This window comes from Oenanthe melanoleuca, chromosome 1, assembly GCF_029582105.1.
Source record: "Oenanthe melanoleuca isolate GR-GAL-2019-014 chromosome 1, OMel1.0, whole genome shotgun sequence".
NCBI lineage: Eukaryota > Metazoa > Chordata > Aves > Passeriformes > Muscicapidae > Oenanthe > Oenanthe melanoleuca.
The window spans coordinates 51,437,624-51,462,751 of record NC_079333.1 but is presented as its reverse complement, the minus strand read 5'-3'; the positions used below and the strand labels follow the sequence as shown (position 1 = coordinate 51,462,751).

The window sequence follows — 25,128 nt, the reverse complement described above, 5'->3', positions numbered from 1 at the left end:
GTTACTAGGCCAGAATTATCAAAAACATCTTTGCAGTTGTTTTGTATATTCTTTTCTGACCACATCCAGTCAGGTTTTTTGTTTTTTTTCTTGTCATACAGCAGATGAAAACTGGGACTAGTTATTAAAAATTAATAATGTGTATGGATGACAATATAAATGTTTTTCTAGCTCCTTTATTTAAGCCCATGTGGTCATAATCAAAACCATGTAACCAAATATATCCTAATTTTTAATAATCCAAGCATATTTCAGAAGCATAGGAAATCTTTGGTAGACACTGAGCTATCGAGTGCCATACAGTTGTGGTAAAATCTTACAGGAAATATCTCAGAGAAAAGTTAAATTGGATTATTTGGTGATGTGGGTTAAATTTCCCCCTGTGGAAGTGTTGCTGCTGCTGTCCCAGAAAACCACAAGGAGCTAGGCAGCCATTTAGTGGGTGTTTTAACCCTGAGAAATGGGTTGCAGGAAAGATCTTGGCACTCTAAGTTCAGCTGGTACAGCGATGAGACTGATCTGGAAATTGTTGCTATGTCTGTCTGAATTGTTAAAGCCCAAAGAGGGAAGCTAAAAAAATAAATCTGTCCCATGGCAACTCCTGACTCAGAGGCACTAGTTGGGGTAGAACAGGAAAAGCCATCTGAGTCACTGAGTCAAATAACAAAACACTTGTGAAGGCTGAAGCTATTAAGGCAATTTCTACTGAATGTTGCCAATGCCAACAGTTAGTTTCCTCATGGCCACAGTACATTATCGTGGGGTACTTTGTTTCATCTGCACTTTTAAAAGTAAATAAACACCATTTGTTTATGCACGCTCAGTGCATGCCACATCCTAGAGCAGTAGATGTCCTCTGCCTGCCTTGTTTTTGTTGGTACAACATCTGTTGATTTGTAGTTTAGGAAAAAAATTTGTATCTATAGTTTATAAAACGTTTGTGAAATGTTTACCAGGTGGCTCCTGGTCATCATAGGGGACCAGGATGGAGCAGTGACAGCAAATCATGCTTTCTATTCCTGCTTCCCTTTCCCATCAGTTGGTGGGGGGTAGATCTTTTGAGCAACATGCTGCTGTCAGCTGGAAGGATTATGAGATTCAAACTGATTTTCCAGTACTGCCAAGTCCAAATGGGTCCTTTGCTGTTATGCTGATGTTGTTCATTGTCTACAGAGAGACAAGCACGGCAGTGCTCAGCCATGCCTCAGGATTTGATCCCATACTGCCTTTGGTTGTGTCTTTGGTGTAGATGTTTTGGTGTGACCTCTCTGCCACATCTTTGTGATACCAGGAAGATTTGTGCAAAAGCACAGACTGATTAAAAGAGGTCTGTCTGAAAATTACCATTTTTAGCCAAACTAGTTTTCTGACTGCCACCAGAACACACAATCCTTACTGTTCCTGGAGTCTGAGAGTTCCTTTTCAGTATGTTCAACTTGCATCTAGACTTGACACATGGGAAGCACTGGAAGCACTTAGCTGAGAATAGTAGGGGAAAGAGTGCCAGCAGTAAGTCTTAAATTGTCTTAAGCCCATCATAAAATCACACTTTCAGTTAACTGAAGTACATTGTGTGTGGTATGGAGCTCATTGTTGGACTGAATTTGTTAGTTGCTCAAGTTTGCAGTGTTTATTGGGTTTTTTTAAACACAGTGTTCTTTCTGCCCTTTTACAAAAAACATATTTTTGAGAATCTCAGCTTTTCACAGGAGTGGAATTTTAAGAGAGCACAATGCCTGTAATCAGAGGACTTTGGAAATTATGGTGTTGGATGCAGTTTTTTACAGCTTTTGATTTACTAGTGGTTGCTGATGGGAGTTTTATTATGTATTAATTTATTTATGTAGTAATTGAATTACACACACAACTTGTAATTGAAGTACACATTGCAGTTCTCTGCAGAATCTGGTATTTATACCAAATATCAGTGTCTGGGTACTTGCCAAGAACTACAATCCTTATCTGTGGTTGAGGAGAGTATTGAAGACTTCAGTGCTCTCCAGAGGATAAGTAGATGATAAGGCTGTTGGGTTTTTAAATTGAAATTCAGATTATTTCTAACAATGTAACATAATGTTCAAGCAGCATATTTTGAGGGAGGAGAGCACCAGGCAGACAAAATAAAGTGCTCATGGAGAAGCCCAGAGCATTGGCAGAAAAATCATTAACTTAGGGTGTTTGTAAGGAATTGCCAAGCAGTTTACTTGCTTGTAACCATGGTGTGAAAGCACCCACTGCAGGTTCCTAAGCTTGTTTGCATGAGGTTCCTATACAGTGTCTTCTCAGAGCTGGGAGTGCTTTTCTCATTGGGTGCTTTACACACAATAAGCACAGCCTCTGCTTTGACATGCCTCCGGGCTCCATAAAGCCTGGCTGGAATACACACACCCAGCAAAAAGTGTCAGGGACATGGGATTGCACATCAGAAACACAATGTGGCATTCTCACCCTTTCTTTTTAGCCTGTTTCTGAAGGGAAATGTAATGTGGACTTGTGCCATCTTTCTTCACAGAGACACTAACTTCCCACAGGTTTCATTGGAACTGAATGAAATACACTGGGACAAGAGGGAGAAAAAACACTAAAGTGATTTCAGTTTAGTTTTTTTCCTAACCTGCAGCTGGACTGTCAGCCCACAGGCAGCACACACATCCTTTTATACCAAGCATGAACGTTCCTGGCAGGTGTGAGAGGATAGGTGAGAAATCTGCAGAGGAGGGAAATGGGGGCTGAGAATGTATCTGTGACCTGAGGAGTGGCTGACTCTGCCTTGGTATGAACAGTCTGCAGCCTGAGCAAAGGAGTCAAAGAAGTTGGTTTTGGAGGATGTCATGGAAGTCATGATAATCATGTCGTTCAAGAGATTTTATTGCATAACACTTACCACAAAACCACTTCATTTGTGGACAAGGAGTGCAACAAGATAATGTACTAGAACAGGATGATGTGTGTAGGCTCACACAGATGAAGCACTCAGGATGGAAGTGTGTACAATGGAGAGTGATAGGTCTTACCTGAGGTTGGACTCTGCTTCTCACCTGGGCTACAAAAGGAGCCCAGCAGAGCCAGCCACGTGCTGCAAGTCCATAACCTTCCATGGGAGGACTCTGTGCCACAAAAGTTGTGATTTCTATGGAGGAGATGAGGGCCACATGGCTCTGAAGAGGGCTGGGGTGGCACCACAGCCCATCTGACTGCAGATGGAAGAGGGAGTGCCAGGTATTGTTGCATTGCCAGCTTAGAAAATGCAGCTACACAAGCAGCCAGGCCAACAGAAGGGAAGGCAGCAGGAGTACATGGAGAGGGGAAGGATGTGAGATGGGCCCTGTCAACAGCAGCTTAGATTGATCATGAAGAGTTACCCTTAGGCAGGTCAGGAGAAGATAACTGGGGGAGGGATGAAAATTCGCTGGAGCTGGAGCACATGGGGAGTTTCAGCAAGAGTTTTACCATCTAACAGCCAAGGTACCATGTGTATAGATCTGCCATTGCCTTTGTTTGATCATGCAGGGCCTCTGTGGGCATCCAGTATCAGTTGTTGACAAGATTCATTCCCTCAGGATGGTGTCCAGTGCTGTACACTAAGGGTAATAATGACTCCTCAGAAGACTGCTCATATTAATGTACCAGAGAAGGTTTTTTGACTCCATCAGAGAGATAATGGGCTGTGTGCTGGTCTTCTGTGCTTTGTCTGTGCTTCCTTAGCATAGATGGAGAAATGAGCATTGTAGAACATTCAACTTCAGTTCCTCAGGAAAATGATGCTCTGAGGGGAGCATGAAAGAGCTTTCTCCTCTTGGCACTGTGCTGTGCCAAGAGAGAACCCTTTCTTCTTGCTGGTGAGCATCCTTCCTGAGTTTGACGTGGTGTGCAAAGCAGGGCAAGCTGAGTAGCACAATATCCAGCAGCCCTGCATTTGTCAGATGCTATTAAACAGCAGGGAAAGAGAGTGGAGGAGCTGGTGAATCTGTCACATCCTGCTTGTTCAAAAGATTATTGATGCTGCATAATTCATCACAGCATGACTGACCTAGTGGTGGGTCTGCTGCCAGGGGTGTCCAGTTACTGCTTCTGCTGCAGCTGCCCATGAAGCAATGGTCCTTCTTTATGAAAATAGCCTCTGATTTTGTGTCTGCCCATGAGCCTTTCCATTAGTGTACGTAAAAGGAGCACTCCTGCCTTGCACTCAGATAAAAGGTGAAGGTCCTTTTCACTGAGAAATGCTACCATTTTGACATTTCCTTGTGTTTTGCAAAGTGATTGAATCAGGGAAGTACTGATACTTTCCGTGCAACAGCAATCCTGGGAAATTTTAATTGGAAATATTATAGTGCCTTTTTTTTCCTGACATTATTTATACTGTGTTTGGGATTATTTTACATTCCCACAGTTGAAATATTTTGATTGATTAACATTGAAAAAATATGTTGTTTTGTTATGTTTGGTTTTGAATTATTTCATTACTTCCTAATAGCAGTAATTTCTTGATAATGAAGTACTGCTTGATGGGAGTTGCAGATCAGAAGCTTGGCATGTTCACTCTGAACCTCTCCTGTTGCCTGATTTACATCTCTGGTACTGCATCATGCAATTTTGTCAAATGAAATTTGATGTCTTACTGCCTGATGTAGTGATAGAGGGATCTGGTCTGTATGGCATAAGACAGATTCAGGTATTGATTCTCATGAAGCAGCATGCTGCAGTGGAAAAAATGGGAGTTTGTTTTCCAGTGTTCTGATTCTCAATTAAAAAAAAAAAGAAAAAAGTCAAGTATTTTTAGGTTGGATATTTTCTCTGTGTTTCCTGGATAGAAGATCGAAAATGTATGTAGCTAGAAAATTGAAAGTATCTGCCACAATTTGGAAATGCTCTTTCACATGCACAATCTAGGATCAGGAACCAGTCTGCCTAAAATCTCACTTCATTATAAATTCAGTCCTTTCTTACAAAACTTACCAGGTTTCCTTGGCCCTGTAGGCAACTCTTCATTAAATAATTCCTGATAAGTCTTTAGATTCACCCTTTGTTTAACCAGCACAGGGTGACAGGTATTTATATCCTTCCTAAGCTCTGCTGTGGGGTGAGTTTGGAAAATCAGATCTCATCAAGACTGCTGAAGGTGGTGAAATAAAAAGTAGTTATTAATAAAATTTAGAAGTAAAATTTTTATCCTGAAATAAAGAAGTAGTTGGAAGACTGCCATGAGAAGGAATGGTTCTTTGCTCAGGGCACCTCTAGAGGGAATGCAACCTGGAGATGTCACTGTGTGAAAGAGGGACCAGATTTCCAGGTCATGGCCAGAGTTTTGCTCAAGCAAGGTGTGCAAGAGGCCTAGGGCCAAAAATTAAATGAAAGAGGGAGACTTCTCTAACCTAGGATTGTGCAAGTGGTGTGGAAGAAAACTCTAGGGACATTTTGCCTCTTGTGTGGGTTAGGTGCATGTATACTGTAGGGAGAAGGAGTGTTGGATCCAGTTCTCCACATCTGCAGATGAGTCTGGCTGCTTCCCAGCTGCTGGGGTTGCTGTCCTGACCTTCCACCTTCTTGGGCCAGCCTTGGGTCAGGGCCAGCCAGCAAGAGTGATACCTGATCCTTATGGCACCTCTCAGGTGTGGTGGCTGCCCTCCAGCCACATAACCCATTGCTTTCCACTTCACCCATGGGTATTTGTGTCACTAGGTCATAGAATCATAAAGTGTTTAAGTTGGAAGAGATCTCTAAGATAATTGAGTCCAACCATTAACCCAGCACTGTCAAATCCACCACTAAGCCATGTCACCACGTGGCACATCTACCTGTCCTTTAAATACCTCCAGGGGTGGGAACTCTACCACTTCCATGGGCAGCCTGTTCCAAAGCTTGACAACCCTTTTGGTGAAAAGATTGTTCCTAATATCCAGTCTAAGCCTAAACTGGTGCAACTTGAGGACAACTCCTGTTGTCTGATCACTTGTTACTTGTGAGGAGAGACTGACCCCCACCTGGCTACACTCTCCTTTCAGGCAGCTGTAGAGAGTGATAAGGTCAACCCTGGGACTCCTTTTCTCCGGGCTAAACACCCCCAGCTCCTTCAGTTGCTCCTCATCAGATCTCTTCTCTACACCTTTCCCCAGCCCCTCTCCTCACAGCCATCCAGCCAGGCAGCTCTGGATGCCAGCAGGGTTGTCCTCTGCAGGTGCTGCTGTTCCTGCACAGTGATAGTGGGGGAAAAGAATGAGGAAGGCAAAATCATCCTCCACTATCAGAGGTGGCTGCCTCTCTCCATGCACACAGCAGAGGATGTAGAAGCTGGGATGGACAGCTTCAGTTTGGAGAAGTCACCAAAATGAGGTAGTTGGCACAGGCAGACTTGACAGAACCCTCTGCTTTCTTTCAGATTGTCTTACTGATGAAAATGTCCTGGTTTCTGGGCAGGAAAAGGAGGGCAGAAAGAACCACAGGGCTGGACTGCCATTTTGTTTTGCAGGACTTTCTTTTATCTCACCTGAGCAATATCACATCAGCAACAAAATAAAAATAATATGTACAGAAGGACCCATACAACCATAAAATATCAGGCCACCTTCCACTCCAGCTTTAAGAGGTCAGGTGTAACAGCTCCACAGTATTTGGGCTGACTGCTTTAACCTCTCATGGGTGGTTAATACTACCTAGCAGAGGAGTAAAAAGTTTAGAATTGTAAATACTCTTTCAACCCTGATAGTAATTACCTCTTAGCAAAGTTAGTGCTTTGCCAACTCAAAGAGACCTAATCCCTTTCTGTCATAGGAAGAGAAAAAATGTAATAGCTGTGAGAACTGTGAAGCTTATTTTCAAATAGATGCCTCAGCATTTTGATATTTTCTGTGGGATTAACTAGTAACACAGGAAGGCTAATACATATGCAGAGCTTTCATTTGCTCCTGTAACAATTTGGCCTGGGGCAAATTGAACTGTGTCATGAGAAATGGTGTTGTTTTCCCTCCTTCTTTGTCAGAGGAAGGAAAATGACTTGTTAGCAGCATAGAAACAATTTGCAACTTATTGTCAGTTCAGGGAAGGCTTCTTCTTGCCTCGTATTTCTGCTTAAGTTTCTCTTTTTCTGTTTTCCAAACAGAAAGGGCTGCCATGTTAGAAGCCACACAGTGAAACATGTAAAAGCATCTGTGCTAGCATAAAATAGATCTGAAGCTCTTTCTGTAGTGATCTGTTGCACTCACAAAGTTGCTGCTATGTCAGAAAGAAGGGAAGAATTGCTCTGCTCGGTGTAGCTCTGGCTCCTGGGGGTGTCTTTGTGCTGTGCCTCCGAGGCTGGTGCTGCCAGCATCTGGTGCTGATGGGCACAGGCGGCGATGGCTGCAGAATACTGATGCTGCCACTGGCTCCCACGGGGCTCCACTTCTGAAAAATGCTCTAGCCATTCACTGCCCATGCACCATGCTGAGCAACAGGAGGGTAGAAAAGCCGTGCTCAGAGTTTTGTTTTTTTTTAATGCAGGGCAAGAAGCTGACAGCAGCGATGGCTCTGTGCTTCACATTGTTGTGGCTTCTTTCAGAGCTGCAGTCATTTATATGCATAAATATCAAGCCTGTCACTTGTTGCAGGCTTTGATAGCATTTGTGTAACACAGGAATCAGAGGGAGAAAAAAGCTGAACTTCTTCTGTTCCAGTCTTAGAAAATGAATGACTGTGCAGTTATCAGGTTTCAGGTTTTATTAGATCACTGTCCTCTGCAGTGTTTTCCTTCCTCTTCTGCTGTCTGGTGCAAGGACCACGAGAGCACCTCCCCCCACACCCCTTTTGTCTTTCTCCCACACTGTGGCTACCCACAGGGGGTATCTCAAAGAATTACCTACCATTAATGATTGCCACAGCTCTTTTTGCTTCAATTTTTTTTTCTTCCATTAGCCATCTGACAAAGTCACTCCACTTCACCCATTTCATGCAGAGAGATGAGAACTCTACCGTAATTGTATTTTTGATTACTTACTTGGTTTTACTTTATCTCCCCCAGGCAAGATGCTCACTTGCTATTTGCTCTGCATTCCATGTCTTTCTGCAGCTTCTAAATTGAGGCTGGCATTGTGTTTGCCAGTCATCTCTGTCTGCAAAGCTGTGCAGTTGCATCTACATTTTCTCTGGGTCTTGCAGCTATTCTATGTTGAAAGACAACTAAAATACACTACTCACACAAAGCTGCTTTTCCATTACAGCAATTGGTGAAGTATCACAGGAATGTTGTTCTGATGCCAGGAGGGAGGAGGGAGAGGTTTGCACTGATTGCTAATAGGAGGGGGAATAGCCTTTGAGGCAATCCCCTTATTAAATGTGGTCTGCACAATGAAAACTTGGGAAGCCTTTCTAAGGCTTCTCACATTTAGGCTTTGTGCCCAAGCTCGGGGTCTCAGACATGAAGGTGGTTTCAGAATACCACACAAGGGGAACCATTTCAGCAAAAATATCAAGGTTACTTGATTAATTTATTAAACTGCCTTGGATCACCATACCTCTTTATTGGCAAAAACTCCAGCAGAATAAAGTAACAATTTCTCCCTAGACCTCTAACCAGTCATTGCTCTGCTGGGCTATCAAAGAAGTTTCAGGGACAAACAAGAAATAGAGCCCCTGTGGAGTCTGCCAAGGTTAACTAGAGGTTTCTTTTTTTCCCCTAAGTAAGTGTATTTTTTTTTTGTACCGCCTCCCTTTACAAGTCTTTTGTAAGCTTAAGAAAACCTTGAAGCAGCAGTGTTAGAGTCTTGATAGTCTGAAGATACAAATAGTGCAGGATTTGTAGGGACAAGTAATATATTTTCCTAAAGAAAGATCTGTGTGCCTGAAGGGTTGTCTGTTTTTGTTGGTTTTTTTTATCAGCTGTATCAGTTGGTCTAATAAAAGATATTACCTTTCCTTTACGTTGCCTTACTTATTAGGACAGTTGCCTCCAGGATATAAAACACTTAACTATGTGTAAAACTCCAGTGTCAGGGGAGTAGAGTTCAATGGTGTGATTTCCATGCCCTGAGCCAACTGGCAAAAATGAAAACAAAGTGGGATGAGCACTCTCCCCTCTTAGCATTCTGTGCATCATTTATGTCCCCTACACCCCCACTCTACATCAGTATTTTTGTCTTTCCTGCCTCTCAACTGTATGGAACAGGTCTTTTCTAACACAGAAATGCACATTGAGTAGCATCTTTTGGATCTCAGAGAAACAGAAACTCTTACGGTAAGCATGATGAAACTTTTCTCTGCCTTCTGATTATTTTCTTGGTTGCTGTATTGCTGTACATTTTGTTGCTGTTGTTTACTACAAGTGAGATTCAGGGAGATGGAGAAAAAGAGAAGTCCACTGGGATTAAGTAGTCTCTTTCTCCTTTGAGGATCACCTAAGTGTTGCCAACTCGGCTGCAAATTTTAAAGGACATTTTTCTTTTAATATTTCAGGTGAACTTTCCGTGGAAGGCATACAAGACCCATTCCTTGTTAGTGTGCATATTATCACAGACCCAGGTGAATCCACGACTCTTCAGCAGGCCATTGATAAGCTCCTAGCCTGGATCCATCCAGACCTGCAGCTGTTTCGGGTCTCAGAAAGAAGAGTGCCCAGGAAGCGCAGGAAGCCGGCCAAGGCTGGTGTTTCCCAGCCAGCCCTTGCTGTCATTCTGTTCCTGCAGGAGGAGTATGGAGAAGAGCCCATCTTGCAGCTCCATGAGACTTTGCAGCAGCCACCTTGGCATTACCACCACACAGAGCTGATGCATGGGAAATTGCTGCCTTACATGCCATGCAGCCAGGACTTTTACACTTTGGCTCCAGACACTCCCCTGTGGGCCATTCGGCCAGTGCACTACGGGAAAGAAATGATCCGCTTCACCATCTACTGCAGGAGTGAAAACTTCCTGGACATTTTGAAATTGTATGAGTTAATACTGAAAAGGCCAATGTGTCAGAAGAAAGCAGACTTCTGTGTTTTCCCTGTCTATTCTAACATGGAAATAGACATTCAGTTTTCTTTAAAAAAACTCCCAAAGGGGCAAGTTCCAGTGAGGACAGAGTCAGCTGTGCTGGAGTTCAGAGTCAAAGATGTGGGGCAGCTTGTGCCTCTCTTGCCCAACCCTTGCAGCCCCATCAGTGAAGGCAGGTGGCAGACAGAAGACCATGATGGAAATAGGATCCTTTTGCAGGTAAGCTCAGTACACAGGGAGATAGAAGCACTTTTCTTGGTTTTGTGCAGGAAAGCTTAACTTGCATTGACAGTTGCTCTTTTGCTGGTTGGTTGGTTTTTTTGCTCTATCCTTAGAGCAAGAGCCAGGATAGTACTGCTGAAGAAAGAACTTGAAACCCCTTGCTGTGTTGTGTAACTGATCACAAGAGCAGTGAATGATGTTATCCAGATATCAGTCAACCTCAGTTTATGCTAAGAGTGATGTGAGATGAGATAGCTGTTTAAAAAAAAACAGGAGGAGAGAAGGAATTATGAGCCCAAGAGGAGAAATCATGGCTGGTGAGTGTAGTTTTTAAAGAAGTATGGGCACAGAACTAACATGGAGTTTTAAAATAGCCCTCAGTTACGAGACTTTTATGGAAGACAAAGAGAAGTTCTATTGGTGCTCATTATTTTCTAGCATCACTGGGTGACAAACTGCATCTCTCTTTTGCACAGTGATTATCAGGATGAGTAGAGAGGTGATGAAGGAAAAGAAATGTGCCCTAAAGAGCAGTCTAAGAGAGACATTCCCACAGACTTTCTTTTTGAACTAATCTCAAGTGCTCATAACCAAATCCTGAGAGTTTCTTTGTTAGGACATCTGTAGGCACCATATCTGGGCAATATATCAGCATGCTCTGCTCCACTACACCACATCCAAGGGACATGAAAGGATAAGCAGCAAACTCTTAATAGCTGCCTGCCCTGAGAGGGGTATCTGTGGCAATCCAGAGCCAGGTTAATGTGCATTCTGGCACTGCAGAGGCATTTATTGCTGCTTACATTCAAATCAAGGAGCACAGTCCCTCACCTTTACAAGGCTGTTGTTCAGATTTCAAAGGGTGTTCTTTTGGAGTGAATTTCATTCATGTGGCTTGTCCAGTTGTCTGACCTTGTTCAATGGAGGACCATTGTGGGTGCCATCCTTGCACCACACAGACCTCCCAGCAGGCAGAGGGGGTGTACAACCCTCTGTAGTGCAGTGCCTCTGGGTCTGTAGCTCCTGGGACTGAAATTCCAGGTACACAGGACATCTTTGCTCTGGTGAGTCACATCCAGGTGGTAATGGAACCTTTAGATGCTGCTTTGCAGATGCCACCCTCAGAGAAATCCCAGAAATTCTAGAGCTGAGTAACACTTGTAAAGGGCTGAGGAGGGCAGCTTCCTTGCCCAGGAAGAGTCACCAATTTGTCAGGGTTACTGATTGCACTTTAGGCATATCTGTGTTAGCCTGAGATAAGTTGCAAACTGAAGCTGATAAATCACCACCAAAGTTACACACAGCAGCCATACTCACCTGTGTCTCTTTTCCCTGTTCTTCCTCAGGAGGTTTCTGCTATGTGATATAACTTTGGTTTATGGGACCTTACACTGGTTTCAAGCAAATTGAAGGGAAGGGTAAAAACAAACAAAAAACTAGGGCTTCTAAATAGAGCTTTTGGTTTAAATCCAGCAAATTTTCAGAAGTAGCAAATGCCAGGCAGTACAGAGGTAAAGTGAGACTTGCTGAGCAAGGAAAATCAGAATGAGATTTTAGCTATATGAATCAAAAGAGAAGAGCAGAAACCTGCCTAAGTATGGCCTGCACGTACAATTACTTTTATTTTCTGTTTTCAGTGAGGATGATGATTCTGAACGGGAAGACAAAATGGCAAATGAGAATGAAGTTAGAGAAATTGAATTTATCATTCTGGAAGTCTGGTGAAGCAAAAGAAGTTTAGTATATGCAAAGTGGAAGGAAAAGAGGGATTTTGGATCTAACTGATGCCATTTTAAAAGCATGGAAACTAGGTCCTGGTATATGGGTTTTAAGCAAGAAGTGGAGCTCTACAGCTAAATCAAAGGGAAAATTTCCTGTTACTCAGATACCTATGGCCAGCAGTGCAACATGACCATGAAAATAAAATTGCAGTCTCTGGTGTGTACCAGAGTTCCTGTGCCATAGGAAGCATGGGAAGTTGCACAGGGTCCCAAGGGCCACACATGCAGAGGAATGGAGAGACAGTCCTACAAAGGGAAACTGGAAGAGTAGGGTCACCTGAACCCAGCCAAAGTCTGAAGGGAGCTCTGACTGGAAGACACACCATGAGATAAACAGCAGGAACAGGAAAAGGCTGGTTCACTCAGTGATTGTTTTGATACAGAACAAGAACCTGCCAATAAATAGAATTTAGTACATATTCATAGCTAACTGCATTACTGCCACCCAGCAGGTAGAAGCAGGTTAATACCTTAATTTAAGGCAGGATGGTCAGTTAGGGAGAGAAAATGATGGAGCATGGGTTATAGGAAACATCAGATTTGGTGATCCATGGACTCCTTATATTGATTTAATTCATTCCAAGTTCAAAGCAATTACAGCATCTACCTTTGAAAGTAACAAGTCTACACTTAGACTTCTCACAGAGAGCTGCTATTAGCAATATTATCCATGCCACAGCATTGATCATAACTTTAACTTCTTCCCAGTTATATAAACTTGAACAATGACCTCTCAGTATTTTTCAGTCTCCATATCAGTTGATAGTTAGTAATCATCAGAATGGTTTTGTTTACTTTATACAGATACTGCACCCTTTTAAAATTATAATTGTCTATAATAGTCTGACAAAAATGGTAGACTAACATCCCTGTTAAATTGCAGGCAGTGTTTAAAGTTTGAGTATACTTCCGTGTTTAGGCTAATGAGATGTGACCTCTTGCTTCTCCTGACAGGGAATTGGATACTTGCCAGCCAGATTGATCCATGTTCTTAATCCATTTTGCAAATGCAATTATCAAGGGGCTTAGATAAAGTCAGTTCAAGAGACAACAAAGTTATTCATGGGTAAGATAAATCTGTTTAATACCAAGAAACTATTCCTTCATTTGCAAGGAAGCCCTTCAGAATTATTTTGTCACAGTAGCTTCTAAACATTGGCAAATTGCTCCAAGGGTGCAGCTATCTAACAGCAGAGGCAAAGGGTTCAGTTGGCTGGAGCAGGAGCAAGGCTTAGGAACACGATTACATCCTATGGGAAGACACCCACACTGCTTCACCAGAGATAAGCCCAGAAGCAGGAGCTCTGGGGAGGTTTTGTCAGAGCAGTGGGAAGAATATGTAAATAGTGTAGCTAAGAATATACCATAGACTGGTGTACTGAGTATACTGCTGGATTTATGGGTCTTTCCCAGATTCTTGGCTGCCTCTGGGCATAATCCACACAGAGACAGATGAAGTGCTAATCAACTTGCACTCCTGGCAGTGCAATGTGGGAAGCAGGAAAGGTTAATAACTGATTGGATTGGCTTGGACATGCATGTTTGGGAAGCAAGGATAGTGAGCAGAGAGGAGAAAGTGCACAGATGTCTTCTTTAAATCATGATAACCTCTCTGGATAGAGTAGGAAAAGTAAAATAATATGTTGGCAGGATTTCCTAGCCATTCTACATGAGATGGAACATTCAGACATGTCCAGGACAAAGGTGGACACTAGAAAAATTAATGTCTTTCCTAGGTAGAGACACAGCACTTAATCTTAGGACCTGCTGCTGTTTTACATGCCAGAGAGTCCCTGTGCAGTTTATGAGGTGGATATTTTCTGCCTAGTGTTGCTTTATAAGGCATCCTTGAAATAACACTACAAATGTTACCAGATCACAGCTTATGAGGAGGTAGAGGGATCCTTTTTTTAGCTGATTTGCTGAATTAATAGGTCAATGTTCTTATCTGTATGGTACAACTGTAATCTTGAGTTGAGAAGTGATATCATATGTTTTAGGAGCAGAGGTAGTGGCCATAACTGATGCAAGGAGCCTGGGACAAGAGGACTCAGTCAGGACAAGTGGAGAAGAGAAAGAAATACAGCTAAACCAGGGTCAGAAGAAGGCAAAAAGACAAAAATAGGCACAGAAAGGGCAATTCTGCAGAGAGCAGTTCAGTCTGCAGGAAGGGAAATGGAGGTGAGAAAAGACCTTCAATCCTCTGAATTATTATTCTTAATAGTGCAGGTAGAGCAGAATTGAGCACAAAGAGAAAGAAAGGCAAGAAAAGCATCCCCTGGAACAGGTTTATCAGAGAAGCTGTGGATGCCCCATCCCTAGAAGTGTCCAAGACCAGGTTGGGATTTGGTTGGGCTCTGAGGAAACTGGTCTAGTGGAATGTGTCCCAGCCCATGGCAGGGGGGTTGGAGCTATAGAATCTTTAAAGTGTTTTCCAACCCAAACCATTCTATGTCTTACAACAGGCAAGGATGTGTACAGGGCACCTTTACAAAAATTGTATTTGTTTTCTTTTGAAACAGGTGACACACTTTCAGAGCAAAAATTGACTCAATCGAGGGAGATGCCATCAACTGATTTAATTAATCTGGAAATCTAATACTAGTCTCCTGTTTTTCAAAATATTTTAATCTATTTTTTCCTTTCCTTTTTGTGATGTGTTTTATTGTCCTTAATGCTAATGTCTGGGGTCTGGGGGAGGATAGAGAATCAGTCACTAACTCATATAAGAAATTTTTGCTTGTTTTTCTTCAGCCTAAGATACTTTATCCATTTAAGTTTCATGGCATACTAGAATCTCTTATGAATCTATATACCCAGCAAAAATTCTTGAGAGTGAATATATCTTGTGTTACAAAGCATGCAGCTTTTATATTTTTGTAAACACGTTACAAGCCACTTTTCAAAGAGGTTAAATTTTAAATAAAATCTGTGCAATTTTCCCTTTTGAAATGCTATGCTTCTGACTATTTGCCTTTCAAGTAAGGCTTACTATGATGATATTGAGGACTAATCTCTGCCACTTTTTCTTGTGTTGATTTTTTTCCCCCTGGATCGATTCCACTGGTTTTAATACAATTAAACAAACACCATCACACTCCTGTTGAGCAAGGCAGGCGAAATCTGGGCTGGAGATGGTGATGTCATTGCTGTGCTGGCTGGGTCCTGACCTCAGCAAAGCCTTGCTGGCAGTTCTTAATGCAGATAATGCTTAAGGAGATCTCTATCTGCTTTCTTAAAAAGCAGATAACTTAAAATAGACTGCAGCAGCACTCGTGGATTTTTTCTGCTCAGTCCCAGCAGCCCAAGTTGAAAGTGCATTTCTGAAAGGTTCGCCCCAAGTTGTTTATGGCATTCCCGGATATTCATCATGAAATTCTTCTGCAGCCCATTGTAAAACACAAAGACTCTAAATCCCTCCAGGCTTCACAAAGATTTGTGCAGAGATTATAAATGAGCAGCAGATTAGCACCAGATGAAAAAATCTGTTCTGTTAGAGAGCTAATTTGTTCAGTCAGTGGCTGGGTTTGCTGCACATCTTTGTGGCAAGGTCTGACAAAGCTACCTCCGTGCATTTGGCATTTCAGTCAAAACCTAAGTGTCACTTTGTGTTGTGTCTTTGTCCTCCCAGATGACTGATGCCCTCTTTGGCATCTCCCTGGTGCTTGTGGCTGTTGCAGGCACATTGGCTGCACCAGGCAGGGCTCTGCCAGGCAGCAGGGAGGCGACAGGCAGTGCTGGGAGCATTAGCAAGCTGTGAGAAGGCTGACCATGAGGACTTGAAAAAGAAAAGAGCTCAGAAAAAGATGCAACTGTTTTCAGAGCCAGTGGCAGGATTAAGGAGGCAGAGAAGCCTCCTCTAAAAACTGAAGATGAGTGGTCTTGGGGATGCACAGGCTGCATGTAGCACTCGATGTGCGTGCCAAGGTGGCACAGGGGACACAGTCAATGGCCTTGGCACAGGACAAGGAGCTAGTTTTGCCTGACTTTTAATCCTGGCTAAATCATTGGATCCTCTCTGTGATCTCTGACAAGTTAGAGAATGTAGATATAGAAAAGTCTTATTAGGCCACATAATCCAGTTCTCTACAGTATAGGATTAGCCTGTAATCTTTATGCACAAGTATTTTGTGGGATGGAGCTTCTGACACGCTACCTGTTCCACCTGTAGTACACTACTGATGCTTGTACTGGCTGGTGTTCTCACAGCCAGGAAAGTCTTTGGTTACATTGCTTTAGAATGAAAGTATTAAAATAATATCTTCCCATTTTTTATACAGCCCATATAATGAACGGCAGCATTGAAAAATAGTCTTCTAAATATTATCTTAAAAAAAAAGATTGAGGTGAGCAGTTCCTCCTACAAACAACTGCTCAGAAGTAAGCTGTATCAGTGATGTCACTTGACCTGCCCTGCAGGCAGCCATTCTGGGGGCAGGCTGTGCTTGCCCCTTTCTCCTTACCATCCACCATTGCCTCCTGCCAGGCCAGCTGGGATTGACCAGAAGCTGTGACCCAGGAGCAAGATTAACAGCAAATACATTGTGTAAAATGAAATGCCTCCATCTGTCTGCAGGAACATTAAAAGAACTAGAAAAAAAGGTTTGAAATAGCAAAACCCTAAAACTAGTGCCTTACCTAAAGTAGGCTGTCAGCTGCAGTCTGTGTTCTCACTGTAGTTGATGGGTGTGTACTCAGTACAGCCCAAGGACATTGAAAGTAACTCAGCTAACCAACCAGATACAAGAATTTTTTTCTGGGAAAGCTGGCTGTATTAAGTAGACAGCTAAATCTAATTTGTGATGTCTGTGGGCTCTGCCTGATGTGTGTGTGGTGTGGCCTGCACAAGGTAAAGGCTTTTGTACTGGCCCCGGAGCTCTGCAGTGCAAGGATCAATCTGTTCCCAAAAGCCTTATGTTTTCAGCTCCAGCTCTCTCCCAGGTGCCAGCAGTGGTCCCATCCTTTTCACAAGCAGGAAAACTGCACTTGCTTTGATCCTTTGTTTCTGTGGATGTTTGATCTGCCAAACTGTCGGCTTAAATCTCCAAAAACAAAAGTATAGCATAAAAATAATATATCGTGAGGGAATCCATTATTTTCTTTCTGAGAAGTAGAAGTGTTCTGAAGGTGCTTCTGTTGATTCACTGAGCATGGTGGTTGAGTTCATGTAGTTTATCTTATAACAGAGCTACTGCAGAGAAAAAAAAGGATACCTTTTGTTAATGCTAACAAAATATAATGAGGAGTGTTTTCTTGGTCAAACACATCAAAAGAATGAAGTGGTCTGTTTGTGGAATCAGCATGTCAGATTCTTATTTCTAAGTTATCCAAAAATGTCTTTAGTTAAGAAAGATCTGGGATTTTCCTCATGGACAAGCTTTTTATCTTGCAGAGTAATTTTTACACAAATTGGCTCACATATTGCACTAATAAAATAATGTTATTTGTACAGGTCAAACATGATTTCTGGCTAATGTTTTGTTGGCAACTGAGTCATTACATTTGACTCTTTTGTGGTCAATTTTTCCATTCATATAATCCTTTATGACATTAAGGGAAACAGTTTATTATATTACACAGAAATAGGTTATGAATGAGCACACCTTATTACAGATATATATATATATTTATATTTATATTTATATTTATATTTATATTTATATTTATATTTATATTTATATTTATATTTATATTTATATTTATATTTATATTTATAGATATAGATATAGATATAGATAGATACAATAGATACAGATATATAGTATACATATGTATATTTACTCATCTAAATGAACATCTAAATGAAATTCTGTGGTTTGGCTGTCCTATAATGTCTGGTAAGAGATCATGAAAGAACCAAACATTTTTGGCAGATGTGAAAATCCTTTTTTTGCCTATAAAATCACTTCAATAAAAACCAGAAGATGGCTATGACAGATCTGGGTCACTAAGACAATGTGGTGTGCACTAGCAAGATGTTAGAAGCAGCAATGCATGGAGCTCTTTTAGAGACTGGGTACAAAGAACCTCCTTGGTTGCCAGGTCTCAGCTCTTTCTGTCATGTCATATAATCTGTTTGGTATAATGAACAATCTCTGTCTTTATCCATTACTGACCCAAGAAGATTCTTCTCCTTCTGTTGTTATTAGAAACTTTTTATTAGTTTGTGGTTCCATTTTTTAGTGGATAGTTCATCTCATTATTTTTTTTTCCTGCAGCTCCATCTTTTTCTGTTCAAATTTGTTCTTTTTCACTTAGGTGTGATTAGAATCATGTGCAGTACTGCAGATGAGGCCATAGCAGTGTTGTTTGCAGTGCTTTTGCAACTCACTTGAGGTTACCCAATACTGTGTTGTCACAGCATTGTTGCTTCAATAGCAGAAAGAGATTGGAATACCCAGGTCTTTCTCCTCTCCTGTTTCCAACTGACAGGTTCCATAGCTGAGATTATTGTTTATTCTCAAGAGCATGATCTTGCACTTTGTCCCTGTCCTTTTGGAGCAGAGATCAAGTGTTTTTATTTATGTGGGAAATTCCATTAAGAAGACTTTAAATTAAACTTTTTGAAAGGCTAATTTCTAAAAGCCTCACTGAAATAAGGGGGAAGGTGAAAAACCTTACCTTTGCTCAAACACAGTTCAGTTACACAGACATCAGTGTCTAGCTCCATAGGAAAGCCACTTGGCTTCAGCTCTTCCTTGAGAGGGATGTTGGCTCATCATTTGTCACAGCTGCTTTCCCTGTTCAAATGCTTGAGCTTCAGTGATGGGTAGGCAACTAAATCCTGCCCTGGGACTGAGATTCAGGTCCAGATTTGGATCATAACCATGAGTTTGGGTCTTCAGTCTAGGTGTCTACAAGCAAACTGAATGTGTGTCTGTAATGTCACTGTGAGCTAGTTAATAGAGCTCACTAAGTAAGAAAGAAAATGTGAGAGTTGAAAGAAGTAATAAATTCCCATTGAGAAGACAGAATGAGCTTGCTTGCTGAAGGCTTTCTGATGTTTTAAAGGAGGACAAAACAAAAAAAAAAGTAAGGAAGAAATGAGAAATTATAATTATATAACATACTTCTTCCATTTCTTTATTTTTTTCTTAAGTCCACTAAGACAGTAATGTTGGAAGACAGAATATGAATAAACCCGAATAAGTCAATAGGAAGCAAGAAATTAAAACTAGTGTAATTCAGCCCACAAGGCAAGGCTTCTCTACCATTTATTCTTGTTGTCTTTGAGGCTCCTTATGTAAATATTTGGGATTTTGGCAGGGTGGTTTGTCTTTGTTATTGCAGTGAAACATTTGCTGCAAGCGTACTGACTGAAGTCTGCTTCATAATTATTTGCAGTAACAACTCAGCAATGGAGACTTAGGGTTGTGAAACTGCCAATTCTGTATTAATGTGATCTTCTTCTCTCCCTCTCCCAACTGCAGCAAGCACACAGTTGGTGCAGGAAGTCTGCAAATCTGAACAAGCAGCCATATCCATCTGTGTCAACAGATTCCCACTTCACCACTCTGCCAGCCTTTCTTCCTCAGAGCCACCGATCCGTCTCTCAACAGCCACAGGAAATGGGTCAAAAAAAGATGCAGCACACGAATGGACTTGGTCATTATCTTGGCTTCTCCCAACAGGACTTGAGACATGGTGATCAAGAAGACTTCACATGCAGATCCAGGAGTGCCTCCAGCGTTTCTTGGTCATTTCAACGAAGCAAGTCTCTGTTCTGCTTGCCCACAGTGAGCTCCTCTTCAGCATCAGACACATTTCATGGACCATTTCAGTTTTTAAACACTGGGTCACCTGCAACCAGGTTAAAAACATGGAAATGCAGCCACAAGCTTAATATTGATGACTTGGAGGGTGCCCAAGAGACTGATGTGGACACGGGGATGAAGCTGTCCTTCTCAGACCTGTCTGTGGTTTCTGCATACTCTGCCCTTAATGGATTTTGCAGTGAGTTGGAAGACTCTCTTCCATCACAGAAACAAACTGTCAGTAGGACTAAACAGGCAGCCACCAGTGGAAGGCCTGTATCAGCCATGTGCAATACTTTTGAGTCAGTTGATGGTTCACTGCCTTCTCTTTCAGAATGGTCTTCCAGCTCTTTCATGTCAGCTTCTCTCTCTGAGCGACACAAACAGCCCTTGAGAACAGCTCCCTGTTCTCTGGATGATCATGTTTGTCCAACTTCACCAGTTAATGAAGAAGAATTTTACATCTGAGGTTTCTATACCTTACACCTTCCAGAGGAAACGTGTTCTACTTGTGAATGACAGCAGTGGGTCCACCCTGAGCTTACAGAAAGTTCCTTGCTGAGGAGAAGGTGATGCAGAAGTGTGTATAATATTTGAAGGAAATACTCAGTACCCTCTGAGATTGGCATTCCCAAACTGGGTACAGTAAAGAGTCTGAGTAAAAAGTCTGAGATTGCACCCTGTATCTTTGTACTGGAGGATATGATCAGCACAGGCTTTTGCACAGGAGCCCAAGGTGGATGTTTTCTGGCCAGCTCTTAGACTGGTGGTGAAGGAAATGCCAGAAGATGCACCTAGTATTCCATTTTAATTTGGCAAAAAATGAAGACTACTTTGTGAAACCAAACTGCTTTAACTTTTCTGAGAAATTCCCTTAACTCAAGAAAGATGGGTAAAGAAAGGGGTGTTATTTCCCTTTCACAGGTCCCAAAGGCAGCTCTAAGCACAGCAGGTCCCAGCAGCACAGCTCCAGTACGGTCAGGGAAGAAGTCTCTTGTGAGGAGCACGTTCCTTCCAAGCTTTGAGAGCTGGCAGTGGTGAGGGGGGCAGAATCACACAAACATCAATGTTGAAAGAGGTTTTCAAGATTATCTAAGTCCAAGTGACAACCTAGCACTATCATAATCACCCCTAAACCATATCCCCAAGTGCCACATCCTGACACCTCTTGAACACTTCCAGACACTGACCCCAACAACTCCCTGGACAATTTATTCTAAGGTCTGACCACCCTTTCAGTGAATAGTTTTTTTCTAATATCTAATCTGACCCTGCCCTAGTGCAAGTTAAGGCTGTTTCCTCTCTTCCTTTCACTTAAGATATGGCAGAAGAGACCAATCCCCACTTCAGTGCAATCTCTTTTCTGGTGGTTGTAGAGATCAGTGAGGTAACCCCTGAGCCTCCTTTCCTCCAAACTAAATAATCCCAGTTCCCTCAGCTGTTCCTTATCAGACTTTTGCTCTAAACCCTTCACCAGCTCTGTTGCCCTTCTCTGAACATGCTCCAGCACCTCAGTGTCCTTGCATTGAGGGGCCCTGAGCTGAGGATTCAAGGTGCAGCTTTCACCAGTGCCAAGTACAGGGGTACAATCCCTGCCCTGCTCCTGCTGGCCACAATATGGCTGATCCAGGCCAGGATGCCACTGGCCTTCTTGGCCACCTGGGCACACTGCTGGCTCACATACAGTGGCTGTTGACCAGCACCCCCAGGTCCTTTTCCAGCCACTCTTCCCCCAGCCTGTAGCAATGCATGGGATTGTTCTGACCCAAGTGCAGGACCCAGCACTTGGTTCACCTTACTGAGCTCCACAAGACTGTCCTCAGCCCATTGATCCAGTTTGTCACAATCACTCTGGACAGCTCTCCTGCCCTCCAGCAAGCAGATCAACACTCCACCCCACCTGGTGTCATCTGTGAACTTACTGAGGATGCACACAATCCACTCATCCAAATCATCAATGAAGATGTGAAACAGAACTGGTGCCAGTGCTGACCCCTGGGGCACGCCACCAGTCACCAGCAACCAACTGGATTTAGTTCCATTTACCACCACTCTCTGGGCCTGGCCATCCAGACAGTTTTATTCAGTTTTATTCAGTTAAGTCCACCCATCCAACCCATGAGCAGCCAGTTTCTCCAGAGCAGTGCTGTGGGAGACTGTTTGAAATGCTTTCCTAAAGTCTGGATAAACAACATCCACAGACTTTCCCTCTCCTACTGAGTGGATCACATTGTCATAGAAGAAGATCAGGTTGGTCAACGGGGACCTGCTTTTCATAAACACCTGCTGGCTGGGCTTGAGCCCTTGGTTATCCTGCACATGCCAGGTGATGGACTCAGGATGGTCTGCTCCATGACTTTCCCCATTACTGAGGTCAGGTTGATAGACCTGACCTAAATTTCCCCAGATCATCCTTCCAACCCTTCTCATAGGTGGGCATTACATTTGCTAATTTCCTGTCAGCCAAGACCTCTCCAGTAAACCAAAACTGCTGGAAAAGGGTTGAAAAGGGTTCACTAAGATCTTTTCCCAGCTCCCTCAATACTCTCAGGTACATAACATCGTAGATATGTGTCTAACTGGACAGGTCCTCAGATTTTGGGGACTTCACTCAGCTCCTCATCCCTAACTTCCAGTTGTCATTGCTGGATATCCTGGGAGCAACTGGCTTTGGTGTTAAATACTGAGGCAAGAAAGGCATTAGGTACCTCAGCATTTTCCTCATCCCTTGACACTGTGCCACCCTGTGCACCCAGCAAAGAATGGAGACTCCTTAGCCCTCCTTTTGCTGCCTATGTATTTATAGGAACTTCTTCGGAAGAAGTCACTCCTTCCCCAGGGAAGAGGAAATTCCACTGTACCTCTTACTTTGACAGACCAGGATGCAGAAAGTGCCAAAAGAGAAACCTTAGAGAACATTTTCAGCCCCCTCACCCAGAAAGCCCATCCTTTCCAGATAGAAAGGAGCCCTGTGGACTGTTGTCTGAACCACCTGTACAGACAGTGATAACCTGAGTAGCCTGTGTTTGCTGCTTCTAACTCAGGCAATGCAGCTTACCTTCCTGGAATGCAAATCAAGGAAGACAACACAGCATTTTGTTATATTTCTACACCATTAGATTCAAATAAAAGACAGCTCCCTGATTTTTAAGGGGTTGTTATTTTTCTGTTAAAAATAATTAATGCAGAAACTTATTCTTTCTATTTCCAGTTCAAGTATACTTCTTTCTGGATAAAACTTGTTTCTTCTTGAATACCTCTCCCTGAAGGGAAAACAAGTTAAATTTTCTGGCTTTCAGAAGATGTTTTTAAAAGATGCATTTTTGATAAACTGTTTTGCTCTAATTAAATTGGTGCTTAAAAAAAAAAAAAAAAAGTAAGTGAAAAGCTGCTACTATGACAGCTAAGTAACTTCACCAGGATTTAAGTCATATAAACAGATTTTATAATGCATGTTCTGAAAAGTACATTTTTGGCTGACAGGTGTCACTGATCACAACTCTGGTCAAGCCACTGTGGAAATGACCATGCTAAAAGGTAATTATAATGCTGGGTGTAACCTAGATACAGGTGTAAATGTTGAAGACCTACCATGATGGCATTGTGGTGTGTGGAATAAAAGCACATTTTCAGAGAAAGATATTTGTTGTATTACCAGGTAATTTTAATCAAAAGGATTTCTGCTTTAGAGGGGGGAAAAACAGTGAAAAAGCACACACATACTGTAAATAATAGTTACAAAAAGTGAAACAGCTCCTCTGGCCCGTTTAGGTAAGTGCATGGTTTTTACAAATTATACTGGAAGAAGTCTAGAGGAAAATGAGTACAGGTTTTTAGGGGAGGAACCTGCAGCCCAAGTCCAGAAGAGGCCAGAGGGGTAGTCAAGGCTTTTTTTCCTTTTGCTGTTGTTTTCTTCACACAGGAAAAAATGGCAACAGACTGAAGTCCAAGTCTCCTCTCTGTGAGATGCTGTCATAGCATTTACCAGGAGTAGACTTCACTTTTGTGCTAAACACAATGAATAAACAGGAAAATCTATTCAAGGTAAAGAGCAAAGAAGATTATCAGCCCTCTCCTGCCCTCTAAAACAGTTTAGGCTTACTGCAGTTTTGGGTAAACTGTTCTCTTTCTGGGACCAAAAATAGCACTAAATGAAGAATTTGTCATGGTGTGTTTACCTGCTCTGTGCTCCTTCAGACCCCACTCAGCCTTTCCTCTGACTGTCGTGACCTTTAGATCAAATCCCCTCCAGAACATGTGAACTCGATTTATCTAAAGTTGTATTCCCATGTTATTGTTTGTACTCTGCCAAAATATATATAAAACACTGTGAAGTCAGACTAGCCCCTTTTTCCATCAGCTTGCATTTCACCATACAAACAGTGATTCCTAGGATAATCAGCATCCACAGGTTTAAATTTATGTTTCATCATTTTCTGTCCATAATCATGGTGTTTTCACAATATTTTAATAATACAGATAACATTCGATCTGGATGTGAAATAAAAGACTTGCTTGAGCTGATGTGGCTGTCTGATCCTGGCATCATGCCAACTGAAACTCCTGACAAAAGCTGATTGGGGTTTTTATTGAAGAGGAGGCTCTGAACCATCTCTCTGCTAAGACATGCCTCTAGAAGGAGTCCATCACAGCTGGGACTGCCACCTGCTGTGGCAGGAAGCACTGGTAGTGGAGATCCACAGGGAAGCACAGGACAGTTCAAGTGTCAGTCATGAAGTTCATATGTGTTATTAACCAGCAGCTCCACAAGCATCTCAGTTCCAGATTCTGCCACAGTAATCCTGATGGGAAGAGAGCAAAATGAGTGTCCACAGACTCTGCATTTGTACTGTCCCCATTGGTTCTGTCTTTGTTTACTGATACCTAAGTAGAGATTAAAGTTTTAATTGTTTACATTGATGGTGCTTGTAACCAAATCTTGTAAAACACTGAGTGTCCTACTGTCAGGAAAACAGAGGTGATAGTGTACAGAAAACTTTCTGTCTATAAAAAAAAAAAAAAGACATGAAGCATGTTTCACTGAAGGTAGGCTTCATTAATTCTCTTCCCATTATTTAAGAAGGGTCATATTCAGAGACTTGAATATGCACAAGTTTCATAGCATTTACTTATTGATTTGATTAAATTATCAACAATGTATTTTGAGAACTGCATTTTTCCCTGAACTTTCCTTCTCATCCCAGAATGCACTTCTGTGAAATAAAGTAGAGATGAAAAGTCAGTTGTATGTAACTTTCTGCATGTTCATTTATGAAGTATTGCAGACTTAAGAGTATTTAACTAGGCTGCCAAAATGACTGCAGTGCCATAAGCTTTATAACTTTTGGTGGTGTGTGTTGGTGGGATAATTACAAAATAACACAGCAAAAATATTTTCTGTTGGACTCAGTTTTGCCTCTGCAGACT

The 25,128-nt window shown here is 42.2% G+C and overlaps 1 protein-coding gene across 1 annotated transcript in view; it reads left to right on the top strand.

Annotated features, from left to right (window-relative positions):
- The window catches only part of FAM124A (family with sequence similarity 124 member A), a 36,164-nt gene extending 15,995 nt beyond the window's left edge, over nt 1–20,169 (top strand). Inside the window, exons 3-4 of the mRNA XM_056498045.1 lie at nt 9,424–10,163; nt 19,378–20,169. Of these exons, the coding sequence (XP_056354020.1) occupies nt 9,424–10,163; nt 19,378–20,169 (1,532 nt within the window). The remainder of the gene's footprint in view (nt 1–9,423; nt 10,164–19,377) is intronic.
- Nucleotides 20,170–25,128: the final 4,959 nt, after the last annotated feature.